The sequence below is a fragment of the Artibeus jamaicensis genome, unplaced genomic scaffold (genome assembly GCF_021234435.1).
Source record: "Artibeus jamaicensis isolate MK-2021 breed Jamaican fruit bat unplaced genomic scaffold, CSHL_Jam_final contig_233, whole genome shotgun sequence".
NCBI lineage: Eukaryota > Metazoa > Chordata > Mammalia > Chiroptera > Phyllostomidae > Artibeus > Artibeus jamaicensis.
Genome location: NW_026521486.1, coordinates 50,618,284 through 50,637,772, shown reverse-complemented (window position 1 = coordinate 50,637,772; position 19,489 = coordinate 50,618,284). Strand labels below are relative to the sequence as shown.

The window sequence follows — 19,489 nt, the reverse complement described above, 5'->3', positions numbered from 1 at the left end:
ATATATATAGAATGCTTCAGGAATTTGCGTGTCATCCTTGCGCAGGGGCCAGTCTTCTCTGTATTGGCCCAATTTTAATACACGTGCTGCCGAAGTGAGCACTGTTTCTTTTTCTCTTTAAATTCATTATTTTTATTTTTCAATTACAGTTGACATACATTATATTTGTTTCAGAACTACAACATAGTGACTAGACATTTATATAACTTACAAGGTGATCACTCCAATAAGTCTAGTATCCACCTGACACCATCTTTTGTTTCTTAATAACCAGTTTAAAATCAATACCTCGAAAGGCACCACTTCGGGGTGACAAACTTTGGGCGCCTTTATCACTGCTATGGCGCGCGTGAGAGGGAGAGCGGGCACACCTCCCAGGCCATGCGGCTGCTCGTGGTCCTGCTCCGAATACAAACTCGTTAACATCGACTAGCAAGTGCTGAGCTGGCTGTGTCTGGGGGTTAGTCACAGGCTGATAAACTGGTATTCCTGGCATTATTGCCATTTTGCAGATGAGGAAACTGAGGCTGAGAAAGGTAGAGGTGATGCAGTTTGCCCAACGACAGAAATATAAAGTCACAGAGTAGGGACTTAAATCTGGGTTTGCCTGACTCCAGAATCCAGATTTTTAATTAAGAATCGTGCACTTGGAGAAAAAAGGGGCTCAGTACATAAAACAGCACGCAGAGTTTGGCAAAACATCAAACTGTGTTGCCCTCCAAGGATGGATGAGTGATGCCCTCTTTCCACTGTGGGCTAGGCAGGGACGGGGGGGGGAGATTATTAACCCCAGGAAGGCAGGAGAGAACGCCCTTGGCATTTACAACAATCACACCCCGTACCTGGATACTCCCTGTGGGTTTACCAACTGTCCTCTTTCACTGTCTTGCACTTAGTCTTCACAGCTGCTATTTCACAGGGTAGGAACCCAAGCCTCAGGGAGTCGGGGACTCAGATAGTTTGCAGCATAGCTGGGACCAGGATATATTCTGTGTCCTCCAGGATTTAGGTCAAAGAAAGAAGACGGATAGCAGCCCAAGAGGGACAAGGGAGGTCTGAAACAAGGCAGGCAGGGCAAGGACGCGAGGATGCGAGGAAGAAGAAGTGAAGCAGTACCGGAATCTTCCCAGAAGAGGGCGACGCCTCCCCAAAGGTCTGCAAAACTGCTGGATCCACAGCCCAAGGCCCCGACGCCACCCCCACCCTCGGAGACCCAGGGAACCGGGAGGAGCGCGGAGTTTTGTTGCCTGGACTCTGAAGGTCTGACGGCGTGGAGATGCTGTGAGGCAAGGGAGGGAGGAAGAACCCTCAGGGGTGGTTGCCCGGTGGATACGGTGTGGGTATCTGTGACGGGGTCAAGTGTGCTCGGGCGGCCGGGAGAGTGAGGTGTGAGCTAAGCGAGGAGGTGCCGGTAGGCGTGGGCAAGGAGAAGGTCCCGGCGTGGGCGAGGGAGGGGGTGCAGAATGTCTGTGGGACTTCCTGAAGCGGCAAGATTTGCTGCTCGGGAGAGGCAGTTACTCACTCGGGCTTTGCCAACTGTTTCCCTTCCAGCTCCCAAACACCACCCAGAGTCCCCATCTCCACCCCCGCCCCAGCTAATGGCAGCTGCGCCCCCAGACTGGAAACTGCCTCTGCAATTTCAGCCCTCAGCCTCATGCTGGGCGAAAGTGTGGAGGAGGGTGCCCAGCTGACTCCATCCAGCTCCTTCCACCCCCCCTGCACCCCACTCAACCAAGCCTAGAACTCCAAGGTCAGTCCTGCAGCCCCTTAGCAGCTCATGGGGCTGCTCTCCACGGGGCACAGCCACCAACCACCAACCACCTGGCCTCTCCCTGCTGATCCCCAACTGTTGGTCTAGACTTGAACCCCTGCTCAGCCCCAGCCTTCTCTCTCCTCCCCTCACCCCTGAGCATCGGCTAGACCCAGCGAGTCCTGGATACCTGGGTTGTGCCCCAACCCCTGCCTGTAACAGATGTCTAATGGGATCTCTTTGCCCCCCACCCGAAACTCCTAGCCTGTGGGGTGATGGCCACCGCACACACTAAAACTTACCCCCACGGTGACGCCCGAAGTGGCTCTGTGAAGTGGGAGGCACAGGTCCTCAGCTGCTGGAGGATGACAAGGGGACAACCTCAGAGGGGCCTGAGCTCTGGCAGTATTTGGTGTGCCTGGGTTCTAGGAGGAGGGAGACCAGAGCTCTCCAAAATCATTCAACATCCAGTCCATAAATCCTTACTGAGCATCTGGGGTGTTCTTAAAAATACCAATGCTCCAATGCACCTCAGAACTCCGGAATCCATCCTAAGGGGAGGGACAGTCCTACCTACTGTTACGTGGGCCCCTTGGCAATTTGGTGCAATGGTTGGTTATCATCAGTCTTGCTTTCACTTCAACGGAGACCACCTTCCTCAGTCAGAGTGAGATTAGTGAGAGCTACAGGTGGGACCTGGGTGGTCTGTCACTCTGACAGGGTGGGGAGGGGTACAGCGGTGCTCAGTGGACCTGGCCGGCTCTGAGGGGAGCTGTTAAGTGACTCTGTGGGGTAGCAGCAAGGAACGAGGCCCAGAGGGGCAGTATTCCCATAATTTTTACTTTTCGAATACATTTGTTTGTTCTTTACTGAAAGGCTAAGCTCCCAGAACAGTATATTCACTGTGATTGGGGGCAGGGTCTCCCTTAGAGCAAAATTTTTTGTCTTGTCTTAGAGTTTTGTGAGTATGCTTCCTCCCCTCTCCCCACGCCCCAGCCCATGAGCCTTTAGACCATGTGGGCTTCCACACAGAGAAGGTGTGTTGGTCAACATAAGTTTTGCTTGATCACTGAAGCTCTGGACTCACTGTTAATCTATTCAGACACACTGCCTTCCGTCAGTCTTGTTTGCCTGCCCACTTGATGCCAGGCTCCGAGAGTGTCAGAGAGGTTGGGATGGGTTGTCAGGTTGAGAGGAGACCACGTTCTGCGCCTGGGGCAGGGCTGAGGAAGGGCAGAAGAGGTGGGCTCTAGGAGGGAGAGCTGCCTTCCCAGAATTCAATTGCTGCTCCACTCTGGTTTGTCAGGTCAGAGCCGAGGTGCAATGTCCCAAGGTCACCACCAGGGGTCAGGGGCATCTGCTCTACTCACCCTACAGTGAATTCCCAACAGTGAATGTCTCAGTTCCTGGCTACTTTATCCTATTGAGGAAGCCCCCTCCGTCCCCTGTCCTCTCCACAGCCCCATGTTCCCCTCTCTCTGGCTTCTTGTAGCCCGTCACTTCCTCCTTTAGGTCACCCCATCCAGACATCACTGTGGGACCAGGCAGCCTCCCAACAGCAGCCTGACGTTTCTCTTGACCCTTGGGGAGCCCCACAGCCTCCAAGTTCCCCACCTTCGTGAGCGACTGACTGGTGAGCAGAAAGTGCCTTCTACTGTTTCACTTCTGCTGCCATTCAGCTCAAGTTCTCTGGTTTGTCTATGAGCAAAACTGGAGTGTGAGGTTCACTCCTAACAGGGTTCCTGATGCGGGTCAACAAAGCTTGTGGCCAAACCCAAGCCTCTTGTGTGGTCCCTGGAACCTGGTGCCAAGCGCCCCCCGAATTGATGGGAGCGGTCTTGCCTGGCTGCAGGACAGCGCTCGTACCCGCGGAACCCCACCCTCTCCTCCTTTTGCTGTCTAGCCCATCTCAGACCCGCTCCTTCAGGTCCCGCCTTTCACATACACTCTGGGCTCCCACCTTCCCCGCCAAAGTGAGTCCCTCAGCTTTAAAGATTCAGCTCCCGTAAAGAGTTCTTTCCCATCTTGACCCTGCCCTCACGCTCCTTCCGCCAGGAAGCCTTCCCGCTCCCCAATCCAGGCTCTAGAGACAAACAGATATGAGAGGATGCTGGCTCTGCCAGGTACCAGCTACCTTAACCTCTCTAGTGTCAGTTTCTGCATCTGTGACATGGGACACGATCCATGGCTCTCAGATACGCTGTGAGGCCTGAGTGGGGTGACGGATGCGGAAGCGCTGACTTAGCACAGTGCTGGGTCCACAGCAGGTGCTGAGGGCGAGGCTCCCCCGGCCTTCCCGTAAGGTATGGCTGCCACCAGCACCGTTCCCCAACTCTGGCCTGCTGGTGGGGGCCTTTGTGCACTGGCTGCTTCTGTTCCCCCCACTACTCCTGGGCAAAGGGGAAAGAACAGCGGGTCTCAGGACAGGGCAGCTGCCTTGTTGAGGAGATGGAGCAGCCTCGGGGCTGTGTGGGGGCCTCAGACCAGAACTGCGTCTGCAGGGCCGTGTCCTCCCTTCATGCCCAAGGCCTGGTGTGCTGTCTACTCTCCTCCTCTCTGGAATTATCGGGGTTCCCTTCTGTGCTAGGGAGGGGGAAGGGCTCCCCTAAAGTCCTCTGAGGCTCTGAGAGGCCCAGAAGGCTGGTTGGAGGTGAAGGAGGGGAGGCAGGGCAGGGGAAATAACGACCACACAGTATTGCAAGTCCTTGCTCCTTTCCTACCCACCCCCACCCCTCCGCCAAACACGATCCCCGCATTAATTTTTAGCATCGCAGCTCACACATTAGTCACTCCCTGTCACCCACCTACACGGCAGGAGGCTGCTGTGCTGCTGCCATCATCCCATCAGCTGAGAGCTGGGATCCAGCCCCACCCTGGGTACCCCCTCTCCGTCCTCTGAGGGCACACACAGCTAGTGGCTAGCCAGGAGCCCCCTTCGGCCTGGGCAGGGAGTGCTGACTTCACTACCGGAGACAAGCTGCCTGGGGGCGGGATGTGGGGAGAACCAGCTGGTAGGAAAGTGGCCGGGCATCTATTCCGGGAGGAGAAAGCCAGGGAGGCCCTTTCAGTCCCCGCCCCCAGTGAGGTGGCAGTTATGCTCAGGCATCTGGTCTCCTGATCGCCCTGGGCTCTGGGAACAAAGATGGGGGCCCCTCCCCTAGACCTGAGCCCCTGGGAGTGGCTGTTTGTCATCACAGCAGAGCAGCTGTTCAAACAGAGAGCTTAGGGAAGCTCCATTTTCTTAATCAAATGGCCTCGCTCCCCTGGACCAGGGAAGGTAGGGCAGCCAGGTGCAGGTGCCTCGGCTGGAGTTGACACCCAGCCCCCAAGGGACTGTGTGAGAGGGGCCCACAGAGGCCAACTCCAAATGGGGCAGGGGAAGGGCTGAGAGGTGGGGGGGGGCAGTGGTCACCCCTATACAGGGCTGGCCCCAAAGAGGCATTCCCATCTATTGTCTGCTGTGTGCCAAGCTGTTAGGCCCTGGAGGTACAAGGTAAATGAGGCAGTTTCCTGCCTTAGGAAGGCACAATACAGATGCAAAAGTCGGGAAAATTACCAATCAGTTCTAACTGCTATAAAGAAAGAAAAAGGGAGGGAGGGCTCAAGAGAAAGAATAATGGGGCCAGGGAACTGCTTCTGATCAGATCAGGGAAACGTCTCTGAGGAGGTGACGATTAAGCTTGAGACCTGAGGAAGGAGGAATCAGCCTTGGACAGAACCGTATTCCAGGCAGAGAAAACAGCGTGGGCAAAGGCCAGAGGCAGGAAAGAGCTTGGCATATTTGAGGAATAGGACTGGAGAGAATAGTGTGGCTTAAACATGATAAAGTGACATGGAAGGAGAAACCATCTGAGCTTGAAGAAAGAGGCAGGGAGCAGATACTGGAGGTTCTCATGCATCAGGGCTCCTGATGTGAAATTGCTGGGCCTGGGTGGCTGCTGCAACTCAGAGGAAGGGAAGCCTTGTTGTAATTTGTCTGTCCAGAGGGACACCATGCTGTGGGTAAGCCATGGGAAACAGTTTGGATCTCATTCCTTTGTTCCAGGGGAAGTCATAATGGGTTTTAAGCAGAGAAGGGTTGTGATCTGATTGCCTTTTTAGAAGGCTCACCCTGACCGCTTGCTGTGTGTAGGGATGGCCCAGGGGGAAGGGAGGGAGTGGGGAGCCCACCACGGAGGAAGCGCAGTGGTGCCGGAGGGACAGTCAGCCGGGCTGGGAGAGGCTGCTGCTAAGGCCTCTCACAGCCGCCCCCTGGATGTTGGGTCACACTGTCGGGAAGGAGTTCTGGTGCGTGTGCGTCTCAAGTCTCAGGCCCAGCCCTGCCACTTACTTTTTTGTTTTTTAGTTTTTAAAAATTGAGAGAGAAATATCGATTTGTTGATCCACTCATTTGTGCACTTGTTGGTAGATCCTTGCATGTGCCCTGACCGGGGATCAGACCCACAACCTTGGCATATTGCGACGATGCTCGAACCAAGTCTGCGGCCTGGCCAGGGTGCCACTTACTTTCTGTGTGACCCTAAACAGGTCACTTAGAGATTCTGAGCACACACTGTATTTACTCATGTTCTACTATACACTAGTTTTAGGCAAGAAATGAGGCAGTGAATAAGACAGAAAAGGTGCCTCGACTAGTGTGGCTCGGTTGTTGGGTGTTGTCTCAGAAAGCGAAAGGTCGTCGGTTTGACTCCCAGGCAGGGCACGTGCCTGGCTGTGGGTTCAGCTCCAGGCAGGGTGCGTGCAAGAGGCAACCCGTCCACGTTTCTGTTTCTCTCCCTCTCTTTATCCCTCCCTTCTCTTCTCTCTAAAAGTAAATAAATCTTTAAAAAAGGAAAAAAGAACAGTTCCCTAAGCCCTGTGCAGAAGGAGACCACATCCTCATGGGGAGGGGCCAAGTGAGACACAAAGCCCACAAAAATCCAGACAGTTTCAGATGCTGATGAGCAGTGTGATGGAAATAAACCAGGGCACCCTCACTGCGAAGGGTGGGACTGTATGCCAGGCTGGGCCGCAAGACCTTTGGGAGGCCGAGTTGAAGACTGAAGGAGCCGGTGATGGGAGGAGCAGGTGCCGAGGCTCCTGAGGGGCGTGAATCTGAAGTGTGCCTCGTACAACGAGGTGGCCAGAGCAGGGACCAAGGAAGACAAGGAAATGAGGCAGGCAGAGGTCAGCTAGAAATCTTATCTGAGGGTGCTGGGAAACTGCTACGGAGTGATCAGTGCCTGGGCCTGTCACAGGTCAGCTGGGTGATGGCTAAGGTCTCCTCTGCAGGAGACCCCAGCCCCTGGGAAGAGAGAGTGCCAAGCACAGTCATTTATACAAGGACAGGTAAGGACTGTAGATGAGCCCTGGCCTCCACCTGCTGTAGGTATTTGGGGAGGGAGGCCCAAGATGCACGGAGACAAGAGGCTCAGTTCCGAGAAGGGCGTGGGGCTTCCCGTTCAAGCCCGTACATGTGGGTTAAAAACCCAGACCATTTCCCTGGCTGCAGGTTCCAAGTAAATAAGATGTGAAACACAGCTTTTGTGTGTGCGCACGTGTGTGTTGGGGGCGGGGGTATGGGGGAGGCGGAGCCGCCAAGCCCAGTCCTCCCCACCAGGCAGTCACCACACTGACACAGGTGCAAAAAAACATCAATTTTATACAGTTTGTGGTTCAGAAGCAACAATGTGCGAAATGGAATGGCCTGTGCTGCCACCACCCCACCCCGACACGCCTGTTTCTGTCCCCCAAAGGGTAGAGAACCCAGGACCTCTGCCCAGCGGGACCCAACGTACAGGCCCCTGGGAGGGGCCAAGACCTTAGGGATCAAGACCAGGAGTGAGGGAGACCAGCACCGCAGGCCCCCTGGGGGGCCCACCGGTTAAATGGACCTGTTTGGGTGTGTGTATGGAAGGTGGGGGAACTACCCGCAATAGGCCCTTTCTCCCCAAGGCCAAGGGGAGCGAGTAAAGCTGAGGAGAGGGCTTCACGGGGCAGGGTCACCAACCCCTTGAAGGAGTTTTCCTGCACAGGCCACAAGGCACCAATGCTCAGATGTAGGACCGCACACCCCATCTTTGGTCCCCGAACCTCTCCCAACCCCAAGCTTGCCGGGTTCTCCCCTGTGCCAACTCCTCCCATGGTTTCAGGAGGAGGATTAAAGGGGTCTGTGGCCTGGGTTTACTGCTGGGCAGAGACAAGCCAGGAACCTAGCAGGCCAGCTGGGCTGCCAAGGACCCTCTCCCACTGCTCTGGGCTCCTGGGGTCCCTCTCCTGGGCCCGGAGCCAGCCTGAGCCCCCAACCCCCCTCTCTTTTTGCACTGGCTGGAACAAATAAATAAATAAATACCTCCCCTCCCGCCCTTCCCTTACAGCTGGCTCTCTTCCTCCTCCAGGGAGCGGTTGAGTCCAGGGATGAATTTGAGCAGCCGCCGCCGGAAGCTGCGATACTTGGCTTTGCGCAGGCCAGGGACACAAAGGGCCTGCTCTCGGGCCTCAGTCCAGAGCGCGCCTGGCATGCCCCCGCCACCGCCGCCCCCGGGGCCCGCACACCGCACGCTGGCGCTACGGCTCAGCCCTGCCCGCAGCCCGCAGGTCAGGGTCTCAGGTGGGCCTAGGCCGGGCGAGCGGACTGGGGGTGGCGGAGGAGCAGGCGGCTCGGCGCCCTCGAAGAAGCACGTATGGTAGACGGAGTCATCGGGGTCACCCCCAGCCTGCCGGGCGCCCCCACGGGGGACCCCAGGTGCAGCCAGCAGGGGCCCAAAGGGCAGCGAGCCTGGGAGCAGGCCAGCTCCGTATAGGCAGGAGCGCACGGACTCCAGAGTGTCGTAGATGCTTGGGTCCTTCACCACGAGGCCTGCAGGGGCAGGAGACAAGAGGGTGAGCCATCAGAGGGCACAGTGGGAGACCTCAGCAACATCCTAGTAACCATCTCTGTGGCCCTGGGCAAGTCACAACCCTGAGCGCCACCTCTCTGTCTGTAAAACAGATATGCACTCAAATCCTTAGGAGGACCAGCTACGCCATGAGCCGCGGAAGAGATCTGAGCCGTGCTCTGTGAGCCTTGGCGTTCCCATCGGTAATACGGAGACGGTGCATCTAATACTTACCTTCAGAGGACTACTGAAGATGAACTAAAAATGGGTGTGCATCAGCCCACACAGTAGTAGCTCAACAAACCTTTCTTCACTTTGGAGGGGGGCAGTAACCCAGCGTTCGGAGGGGAAGCATAGCTGAGAGCATGAGGGCATCGGTAGGGGTGCAAGTTACCCTTCACCCCCCAGTGTACTCACCATGGACCAGCCGCTGTTCCTGCACCATTAGGGACCTGTATTCTCCCCACTTCTCATAGAGGGTTTGCTGCAAGAGACACCACCCGCCTCATCGTCAGGAGCCAGCCAGAAACTAGCAGGGGGTGGGTGCAGACTGAGCGATCAGGCAGTGCACAGAGGAAAACTTGAGGTTAAAAGGAGGTTCCGACCCCCTGGGAAGAGTAGGGCATGCCGGGCAGGGGCTCAGGAAGAGGAGGGAAGAAGCTGACAGACTCTGGGCTGCTTTACCTTGAGGTACTGTAGACGAGCCTCCAGCTCCGCCTTCCGAATTGACGTTCCATACAGAGTTTCCAGCCTGAGGAGGTCGGGAGTCAGAGGCTGAGTGAGCCCCCAGCGGAAACACCAAGACAGGCTGAGCTCAATCAGGAGTCACAAGGACCCTGGCACCTGGACATACCTGAGAACGTTGCCAGATGCCTTAATGATGTCGACGATCTCTCGATGCCGGATGCCTTCCACATTCAGGCCGTTGACACTGGCGATGGTGTCCCCTGCCAGGAAGACAGGGGGTCAGCGTCTGCTCCACGGGTCATTACAGAATTCAAGCCCATACCTTAGCCAGAGAGGGCAGGGATAGTAACGACCACAGAATACTCCTGAACGGCCCGCTCCCCACTCCTCACCATTACCCAGAGAACTTGTCCAGGCCCAGCACCCCAGCCCTGGGACCAGGGCCCTCATAAACCAGCACCTTCATTCCACCTTCAGGAAGCCCTGTCCCCAAAGGCTGAGCCTCCGCCCCTTGGCCTTGGGCCGCCCCAGGGTTGGTTATTCCAGTCTAGCCCACGGGCTGTCAGGAGACCCAGTCAAGACAGGAAGGGGGCAGGGTAAGTGGCATCCAGCTAAGAACTAGTGCTGGCCCCAGGCCTGAGAGCTTCCCAGACCCCATGCGGCTACAGAGCCCCCTGACCTCGGGCAGGATGAGCCACCAGCTCTGAGGGTTCATCTCCCATCTGTCACAAGGGGGTGTGAATCCCTGCTGTGCCTGCCTCCGGGAGCAGGAGGGAGGGTTGGTGTGAAACTGCTTTGCAAAGTTGCAATATACCACTTGGCTACCAGCGGTACCAGGGCTGCTGGTAAGTGGGCAAAGGAAGAAAACGGCGATAGAACGTGGGTGGGGGCCAGTTCGTGAAGTTTCAGGCTGCCCCTCCCTGGAACTTGGGATTCTAGATTTGGCCCATCGCAAGGGTCTCCTACTGGAGGTATGATTTCCTAGTTAGGTGTGACACAGAAACCCCAGAGTTGGGCCAAGTCAGTGGCCGGATAGGCCCTGATCCCCAAGATCAAGCAGATCTAATGGAATGTTACTCCCTCCCCAACTCCCGCCCAGGCCCTGGCTCTGTGTCCAGGGAACCCCCTCACCATGCTGTACCGTGAGGACGAGTTACTGCGCCCATTTACCCATGGGACTGCTTAAGATCACACAGTAAATGGTAAATTCACCTGAATCTAAAGCCTGGAATCCAGCCATTCTCCTTTCTGGCCTTCTCAGAATGGGACAAAGAAGGGGAATCGATTTTAGAAGCGGTTTCTCACCCACTCTGCTGGGGAGTAAGGTTATACCCACTTCCCAGAGCCCCGTGTTCTAAGCTCAGGCCCCACCTGGTGTGAGCCCAGCCCGCTGGGCAGGGCTCGACTCATGAACCCGGCAGACAAAAGTCACCATCTCCACACGCTGCTCCTCCTGGTGGTGAAGGCCATACGTCTGTAACAAACAAGGGGACCCTCAGCCCTGGGTTGGCGGGGGTCCACCCATTCCTCAGACTGGCCTCGCAACCCCTCACTTGCTCCACACCCGGCTTCTCCCACCTGGATCTCAAAGCCGAAGGTCTGGTTTTCCTCCTTCTCCAAAGTCAGCACTTTCCTGAAGGAGACACAGAGGGCCATCTCATCAAGACGGTTAGAATTCAAAGGGCAGCATGGCAGTTCCAGACCATGGTCCTCCACCGATGCTGGAGTTTGCTCCAGAACACCCTGTCAGGGCTCGCTTCCCAACAACAACTCGCTCCCATCGCAGGTTACTGGAATGTCCCTCCCCACGCCTGGCTGAAATCAGCTTCATCCAGCAGCAGGGAATCAATCCAGCCTCCGGTATGTCCAGCCCCCAGAGTGGGTGGACTAGCTGAATGTTCCAGCCAGTTCCTCCTTCCTAGTGAGCCCCAGAGCACAACTTACTGAGTAGCTGAGGCTCCAAATTCAGCCCCAGCCTAGAGCCTCCTCTTATCCACAGCCCTGGGGAGAGGGCTGGCCCCACCCCCGGGAGGCCGGTCACGAGGCTGAGCCCAGACCACAGCTGCTCCTCCCAGCTGCAGTGGGGCCAGCCCACCAGATGTGAGGGCTGGGGGGAGGGGAGCCTCAAAGCTGCCCCTTCCCGCACTGAAGGCCTGCCCCCTGGACACAATGGTCTGGAGCCGCTCCAGGTCCTCGCCTGCTGGGGGAGCCCAGAGTTTCCTCTACCCACCCCCACCCCCTTCCTTCCCTCCCAGCCAGAGGCAGAGTTAAAGCAGCAGCCAAAGGCCCCTTCATGTCTTGTAGTCTCAGAAAAGCCCTGGAGACCCAAGTCCCCAGCTCCCAGCCTGACCCAGATACTCCCCAAATGCTGGGTAACTCCCAGCTCCAACCTTGAGCTCCTCCCCACTTTGAACCCTCTGTGTGTGCTGGGGCCAGCAGCAGGGCGACTCAGAATTCTGTCTGCCTCAGTGCTCTCCGGTTTTCTGGAAAGGTTGGCAAGCTTTTTCTGCAAAGGGTCAGGTAGCTAAGTATTTTAGGCTTTCTGTTCGGGGCCCATTCGGCCTCTATTGTATATGGTTCTTCGTTTTAAACAACCCTTTAGAAATAGAGAAACAACTCTTAGCTCAAGCACCAAACAGGCCAATCTGGCCAGCTGGCTGTAGTCTGCTGATCCATTTTAGAAGAAGCTAGGCCCAAATCGGGATGGGACACAGCAGCCGGGCCTGAGATCAGCAGCTATGTCTGCCCTCTCCTTAGAGCCTTCCTGAGGGCTGCCACAGGATGGAACTGAGATTCTGAAAGCAGGGGCAACCAGACTCAAGCAGCTGGACACGGCTTGGCTATAGTCTGGGCCCTTGGGGGCTTGCTGGAGCTGGGAGGGGTAACGTGCAGGGACTGGGGGTGGGTTGAGGAGCACCTGATGACTCAAAAGTCCCTACCTCCTTCCTTTGCCACCCCTTCACACAGCCCACACCCCCACCTGCACCTCAGGCCCAGTGAGGGAGCCACGCTGGAAAGGTGGGAGAATGACTGCCCCTGGCTGGGCCGAGATGCTATGTCATGCTGCCCCCACCCCCACCCAGGCACCTCACCCTTTGAACCAGGGCAGGGGCTGGGGTGGTGGTGACTTACCGCTGCTGTTCAGGACTCTGGTTGAGATTCTTCCAGCGGAATCCTGAGCCCTGGTCAGGAAGATGGAGAGTTAGGAAGGAGCAGGCGAGACAGGGTTATCCTTGAGCAGAAGCTGACAGCCCTGTGCTGGGAGGTCCCTCACGTGGTCCCCAGCCCTAGACCCTGGACTCCCTATGGTTTCCAAACCTGCTTTGGTGCTGGTGAAACTACGCACTGAGTGCCACCATCGGCTCCCTCCGTGGCTTTCCCCCTAGGCTTTATCTCCATTAACTCGAACTGCAGGGACATAACAGTCCTCCTGAGGCCCAGAGGCTTGGATCACTAAGGCCACGGTAGGGGCTAGGGGTTCCCTGAATCTGGATAGGACAGTCTTTACCCCCAGGGTGCATGTCTGCAAAAGCTCAGGCCTCCTAGACTCCAGACAAGCCAAGCCAAGGCAGGGGCTCCCCACGGACAGTCCCAAAGAGGGGCAGGGACCCCCGGGCTTGCCTATCAAGGCACTCCAGAGGCCCCTGCTAGTCAAGTCTCTCCTCATCTCTCAGCCACAGACAGTGGCTGGGGAAAGCTGGGGTCACGGGCCCAGGTCTGGAGGGCCAGGAATCACAGCCTGGCCGTGGGAAGGCAGGGGACAGAGGGGCCAGCTACTCCCTTCACAGTCCGGGCTGTTTCGGGGACCGGCTGTGTCAGCCCCGCCTGGATCTCTCAACATTGCCATGTTTGCTGCATTCTGGGGCAAAAACTCTTAGACCTCAAACGTGTCCTAAAGTCTCGCTATACTAAGAACAGTGATTGGGAGTTGTTTTTATTTTGTTTTTCTCTGGAGTGGAGAATGACAGAGCTGAGAGTTCCTGCCTCTTCAGGGCCCTTGAGAAACTAAAGTAGTCTCCCTCCCTAAATTATTGGCCCTTGGAAGAAGCCCTGCCCCGGATCAGTGCTCTTCCCATGTGCCCTAGAGAGCCCGGGCCTTCCCACTGGTGCCTCGTTAACCCTGCTCCCAGGCTTCCCCGAGGCTAGGAAGAGAAGAGGGCCCTCTTTTTCCAGAACCAACAACTGGCCTCAGGGGCGAGGACAGTTCCCAAATGGGCCAGGGAGGAAGGACTGGGCAGCACAGAGAGACCCCTTTGTCTTTCCACCCTATTTTCATAAAATGCAAATTCTCAACAAGCTGTTCATTGTGTGGGGGGGAGCCAAGGGCCAGAGAGGGAGGAGGGGGACAGAGGGAAGAAAGGCCGCCAGCTTCCTTTCCTTAACCTGGGTCTCGTGTCCCCCCTTCCGAGAGCTCGGGTTTCCCTCGGGCCAGAGGAAGAGCCGCGGAGGAGGGGAGCCTCAGAGGGCGGGCGCGGCCCGCATCCTTCCTGCCCCGCGGGCGCCCTGGGGCCCCTCCTACCGCGTCCGGTCCCAGCCGAAGTCCAGGGAGCAGTGACCTCGCACTCCACACCTCAGATGCAGGGCCGGGCGACAGGCTCCAAGCCCAGGCGTCCGGGCGTCCCCTCGGAGGGGCGAATGCTCTCTCGGACTGGGCGCATCCGCCGCCCTCCCTCCCCACCCGGTCCGAGCAGCGGCACCCCGGCTCTCCGCCTCCCTGTTCCAACTGAAGGGGCCCGGGCGAGGGGTTCCTGGGGTCTCGAGATACCTGGGCGCGGGGAGGCGGGCCGTGCAGGCCGGACGGACAAGGGGCGAGGGTGCTGGGGGGTCAGGAGGGAAAGGAGGCAGACGGGGTGGCGGCGCGAGGGGAGCGAGATCGGGCCGCGTGGAGTGGGGGCCGTGGGGGCTGGAGGCTGGCCCCTTCCACGGAGAGGGCCGAGGGGGTCCGCGGGCTGGGGAAGACTGTGGGGTACTCTGACCACAAGCAGAGCGTTGTGGGGGTCGGTGGGGGGCCGACTGGGGTTCAGCAGGCACAGACGGGGAATGCTGCCAGGTGGAGCGGGTCTGCAGAAAGGGACCCTGGGGGTGAGGGTGGGGGGCTCCCACAGCCGGCGCCGCGAGAGTTGGGAGCGTGGGACGCACCTTTCGGCGGGGCAGGGTGCCCCCGGACACAGCGAGCGCGCGGTACAGCTCGGCGGGGTGATAGTCCTCCAGCGCCGCGTACAGCTCGTCCCCGGGGGGCCCCGGGCTGGCGGCTGCCGCAGGGGGGCCGGAGGCCGAGGTCCGGGCCGGAGCGACTTCGGAGTCGGGAGCCCGGGCGGCGGCTGACGCCTCCTCCTTCGGTTGCAGCTTCCTGAGTCGGCGGAGGGTCATGGCTCCGGTGCCCCGAGCGGCGGGGCTGGCAGCAGCTCGGGGATGCCAGCCAGGCGGGTGGCTTGTCGCCTCCCTTTATAGGATCCGCTGGGCGGCCGGGGGTGCGGACGGGGAGCGGCCTCCGCTGGCCTCGCCCCTAGGGCGTCAGGCCCCGCCTCTGGGGGGGGGGCGCTGCTGGGAGCCCCACGCCTGCCCAGGCTGGGGAAGGTCTCAATGGGGGGAAATCTAGCCACGGAGGAGGGGCACCCCGGGGCGGGGCCAGTGATACCTGGGGGCGGGCAGGCTGGAGGTGGTCTGTGAAGGGGCTTGTGTATGCGACTTGAAAATTTGGGGATGGATAGCTTTGGAGACTCGTGGAACATCTGGTGGTGGATGGACAGTGAGGGACCATCGTGAGGAGGTTTGGAAACCCAGGGGAAGATGCTATGAGATCCTCTGGGCTGCAGGAGACTTCAGGCAAGACGAGAGGCAGCGTGGCCGTGCAGAGGGAGGGGCGCCGTACCTGGGGAAGAGAAGCCCCTGAAGGGAGGAGTGAAAGGGCCGGGCTTTCCCTTCCACGCAGCTGCCCCCACGTAAGTGAGAGAGGCTGCCTCCTCTGCCTGAGTCGAGGGGAGAGAGAAGGGGTGGAAACCCAGAAGACGGTGGGCTTAATTCCGGCCTGTCCCCTGGTGGGGGAAGGAATGTCCCCTCCTGAGCAAACCTCTCCTCGGCTTCTCCCTGTCAGAGCTCCCAGCAGACAGGTCCTTACTGTGCAGCTGACTCACCGGGAAGGGGATGTGCGTGAGCAGAGCAGGTGCCGAGGGTTGGCAGTGTGCTCAGCTACTTTCTGACACTGTCTTAGGGGCCACCCCCCTGGGAGAGGCGGGGATGGCCCAGCTGAAGTCTCTGTCGTCAGTGGTGGCTGAAAAAGAAGTGAGAGGAGGAAGTGGAAGGCCCGCCAGTCGCATGACTAGCAGGTACCCACCACAGCACCACATCAGTCACTAAACAGAGGCTGAGGCCAGGGATGCACTGTCCCTGTCCCCTCATCCCCCCATCTTCCCAAATCTGTTAGCCTTTACAGCTCACATTCACTGAGCATTTATCATGTGCTGGGCACACTGTTCTGTATGTGCTTTTACATACACAAATTAACTCATTTGGTCCTGATAACAACCCTTCAAAACAGGTGGTATCATTATCATCTTTGACAGATGAGGAAACCGAGGCCCAGGGAGGTTAAGTAACTTGCTCTAGGCTACTCACTGGCAGAGCTGAGATCCAAACCCGGGCGGCCTGATTCCAGAGCCTGCAATCTCACACTGCAACACCGTCTTCTTCAGCTGTTCTTCATTCTCTCTGCACTCACCCCGCTCCATGCCGGGTCCTGGGTAGGCTCAGGGGTCACAGAGGCTCGCGGTCTGCTAGGAGTGGTGCCTGCACAAGTGCTGCGTTACACGCCGGGCGTGAGGAGTACAGAGGGCAGGTGGCCACGTCCACTTGGGGCAGCCGGGAAAGGCTGTCTCCTCTGTCGTTCACGGGTCTGTCTCCGTCTCCTTGCTTCCTTGTCTCCTTGACTTTCTGTGTCTGTCTCCCCCGCCCCCAGGCACCCGCCCTGCAGGAGGTGTGGGTGGAGGGGGTGCTTCTCCATCCCTCAGTGATTGCACAAGTCCAGATGGCAAGATGCGTGTTGGATGAGGGGCAGGGGTGGACTAGGGACTGCCAGGCGCGAAGAGCTGAGTCCCTTAGTGCCTTCCCCTCCCTCCTCCCACTTCTCCCCTTGGCATCACCAAGTGGCCATCAGCTGAGGGGCTGAGGGGGTGTCGGTGGGGAAACATGGGACTATTGTGAAGCATTAGCACAGATGGACCCCTGGACCGTCTGCTGCCGGCTCCCGACAGACGGCATCTGTGCTGGGGGTGGGGTAGGGGTGGGGAGGCGAGCAAAGGCAGGAGAGGCAACGGTTCCGTTCTCTGTACTCCTGTGCTTATGGCCGAGAGAACCCACAAAAGAGCATCTTGTACCTCTTCTGGGAAGGGCCATCAGCCTACCTGCCCCAAAGGGCTACCTAACTGACACCTCCCTGCCTGAAACCCGGAGAAGAGGATGCCATGGGTCTACAGCACCAGTGTGTAAAATGGCCCTGTTGCGATACTCCTCCTTCAGGCTGAAGTGGAGGCGGAGACTTCCCCCAGCTTTGCAGGTCCGGCTGCCTTCCCGCCTCCACCAGGGGAGGGCACACAAGTCCCCTCCTGCCAGGTGGGGAGCCCTGGAGAACCCCAGAGGAAGGCTGGGCCAGGCCAGGCAGTTTCTGTCAGCTTCAGTGCATGGTCTCCCAGTATCCTGGAACTTCAGAGGTGGAATGGGTCTTATGGTCTGGAAGGATGCAGTGAGGCCCTCTTTTAACGGAGGGGGCACACGAAGCCAGGAAGGGAAAGACGGTAGCAGGACAGGCACTACAGCCCCCACATCCCACGTCTCCTGACTCCAGAGGCTGTTTAATTTAGCCGCTGGCAGCCCAGAGACTGGCGCCTGCTTCTTCTACATGACCTCCTCAGTTCCTCCAGGGAGGTGATGGGGAGCCCAGGATGTCCCAACACGGGGCAGTAATGCCCTCTGGCGGCCAGGAGTCTCTTGGTGGAAAACCTAATCAGACAAGGGTTGGTGCCAGGACTCCATCCGGAATTCCAGCCGGTTTATGGATCCCCCACAACTCCTGGGGGGCAGGGGGGAGAGGGAGCATGCTGCACACTGCCAGCAACTTCACACCAGGACACACCTTCCTCCTTTCTCCTCTCTCCGGAATCCTCCCTGAAAAAGCCCCACCACTCCGGCTTCTCAGACATCTGCGCTCAATCTGTACTTTATTCCCAAGAGCAAGTCCCTGGCTTTCAGAATGAGCTCCTCAAGTTTGGCTTCCCTTTGCCCCAGCTGCCCTGGCTCTCAGCTCTCAGGAGGGAGCTTGGCTTGTGCTGGGGGCAGACAGCAGGAGCTCAGCTAATGGACAAGGCCAAGGTAAGACCCCCTTCTCTTTGGCACAAGTCCTTGCCCAGACACTTAACAGCCCGAGTCCCCATGGAGGAAGTGGGGAAACCTGGATCTTGCCCCCAGACACCTATTCAAGTTCTAGGGAAGTTGGGGCACTGGGGGGTGAGCTGCAGAAGCTCCGGCCCCTGTGGAGTCTCGCTCAGTGTCAGAGCTCTAGTGGTCACTTCATCCCAGAACTCGAGGAACAGCTGGTCTACCCCTTGGGCTCCTCTCTGGGTGCTGCCACTGCTCCTAAGGGGGGGAGGGGGGGAGAGACGGCCTGGGGCTCAGCTGGCTCTCTGGTCAGGAGTGAGGGGCTGGCCCCCAGCTGCATGACCCTGGGAGAGGCGTGGACAGCCGGTGGGCAGCTGGGCAGGGAGCGGCTGTTTTTCTGAATGACTGCTGCTGCTCAACAGTCTCCACGGGGTAGTGTCTGGGTGTGGTGTTGGGGCTGGGGGAGCCTAGCAGCTGGGAGTGGACTCATTACAGCTCCAACTTGATTCTAGGGGGGGTCTGGGAGCAGGGCAAGGCAGACATGACAGTTCATCTGTGTCGGACATGGGTGGCCTCTTAAGTCTTGTCCCACCCAGAGGCCAGGGACCATCCTGCCTCCTGGGCTGGGGGTAGCAACGCGTCTCCAGCTTGAACAGGGCAGTCTGGTCAAAGGAAGGGAGGGCTGCCTCTCCAGCTTTCCTTCCGGTGCCACTCCTAGGGCAGAGGGTGCGCGCTGCCTCACCCTGCTTCACTGTGGGACTGGTACAGCTAGGACAGAAAGCGACAGTTCTCGGGGCCCCAGATGCACGCCCTCTGGGGGTTCATCCCTGGCTCCCCCTCCAGGGGATAGCGTCGTGCACCAGGCTGACTCTTCTGTTTACTGTGAACTGGCCGGCTCCCCTCTCCCTCACTGTTCGCATTTGCTCGCACCCCAAACCTGTTCCTTCTACCAGCGGTCTCCCGTCCTCCAGCTGCCCCTGCCACCACCGCCGCAACTGCGACTGCCCCCGAGCGTGTATAGGATCCCATCACTCCCTTGGTGAAAACCCGGCTTTAAATGGCCTATTCCCTACACGAGGAATGAGGAAGAGGTTCTGTGGGACAACTCCACATAAACACGCTGTTGAGAAACATTTGGAGGCCAAGTCTAGACTCAGAGGAAAAATCGCTGACAGGGTAGCCCGTCACAGGGGAAGCACTGGGGGCCCCCAGGGGGACGTCTTGCCTATGAGCCCGTGACAGCTCCGACGGACTGGCTTCCTCCAGCCACGCTGAACCTCTGGTTTCTGAGCGGCAACACACTCCTTTCAACTAAACCCCTCCCCTTGCAATCGGCAGGCCAGTGTCTACTGCAAAACAGACGAGATGTCGCCTCTCTCGACCCACTGTCATCCGTCCTGCATTCCCAGAGCATTCTGTGTCCACCCTCTCACGGTGCTGACCTCAGCCCACGCAGTTATCTGTTCCCCAGTCCATGGCTCCCGCAGGGCACCCCCGGGGGTGGGCGCCGGTCCGCCGTCTCCCCCGACACCTCCTCCGTGCCCCCCGCCACATAGTATGTGTCACTGTGACGGAAACTGCCAAGTCTGCCCTTGTGTTCTCTCTGTACAAACCCTGTGTCCAGAAGAGCAGGGCCAGATTGTCTATTCTGCCCACTGCTTGACGCTCTCAGGCTGCTCAACAAACCCTTATTTGACGATAACCCACTCAGAGTCTAGTCTGACTGCTGCTCACACCTTTCCACCCCATTAGCCCCGCCCTCGGCTCCCGAAGAGCATCCCCAGACGCGGAACCAGGGCCACCCGCCCCCTTCCTTAAACCCCTC

The 19,489-nt window shown here is 58.3% G+C and overlaps 1 protein-coding gene and 1 non-coding gene across 2 annotated transcripts; both read right to left on the bottom strand.

Moving 5' to 3' along the window:
- Window positions 1-102, bottom strand: LOC119043544 (U6 spliceosomal RNA). Its single transcript, XR_005081435.2, has one exon. It is a non-coding gene; the product is annotated as a U6 spliceosomal RNA (small nuclear RNA).
- Window positions 103-7,379: 7,277 nt separating this feature from the next.
- TAMALIN (trafficking regulator and scaffold protein tamalin) lies at window positions 7,380-19,367 on the bottom strand. The gene is made up of 9 exons (XM_053662184.1): window positions 15,910-19,367; window positions 14,434-15,565; window positions 12,427-12,476; window positions 10,873-10,927; window positions 10,666-10,768; window positions 9,461-9,554; window positions 9,292-9,358; window positions 9,025-9,091; window positions 7,380-8,588 (listed from the first exon to the last, which is right to left on the bottom strand). The coding sequence occupies exons 2-9, from the start codon at window positions 14,662-14,664 to the stop codon at window positions 8,101-8,103; spliced, it is 1,155 nt and encodes a 384-aa protein (XP_053518159.1). The 5' UTR covers window positions 14,665-15,565; window positions 15,910-19,367; the 3' UTR covers window positions 7,380-8,100.
- Window positions 19,368-19,489: the final 122 nt, after the last annotated feature.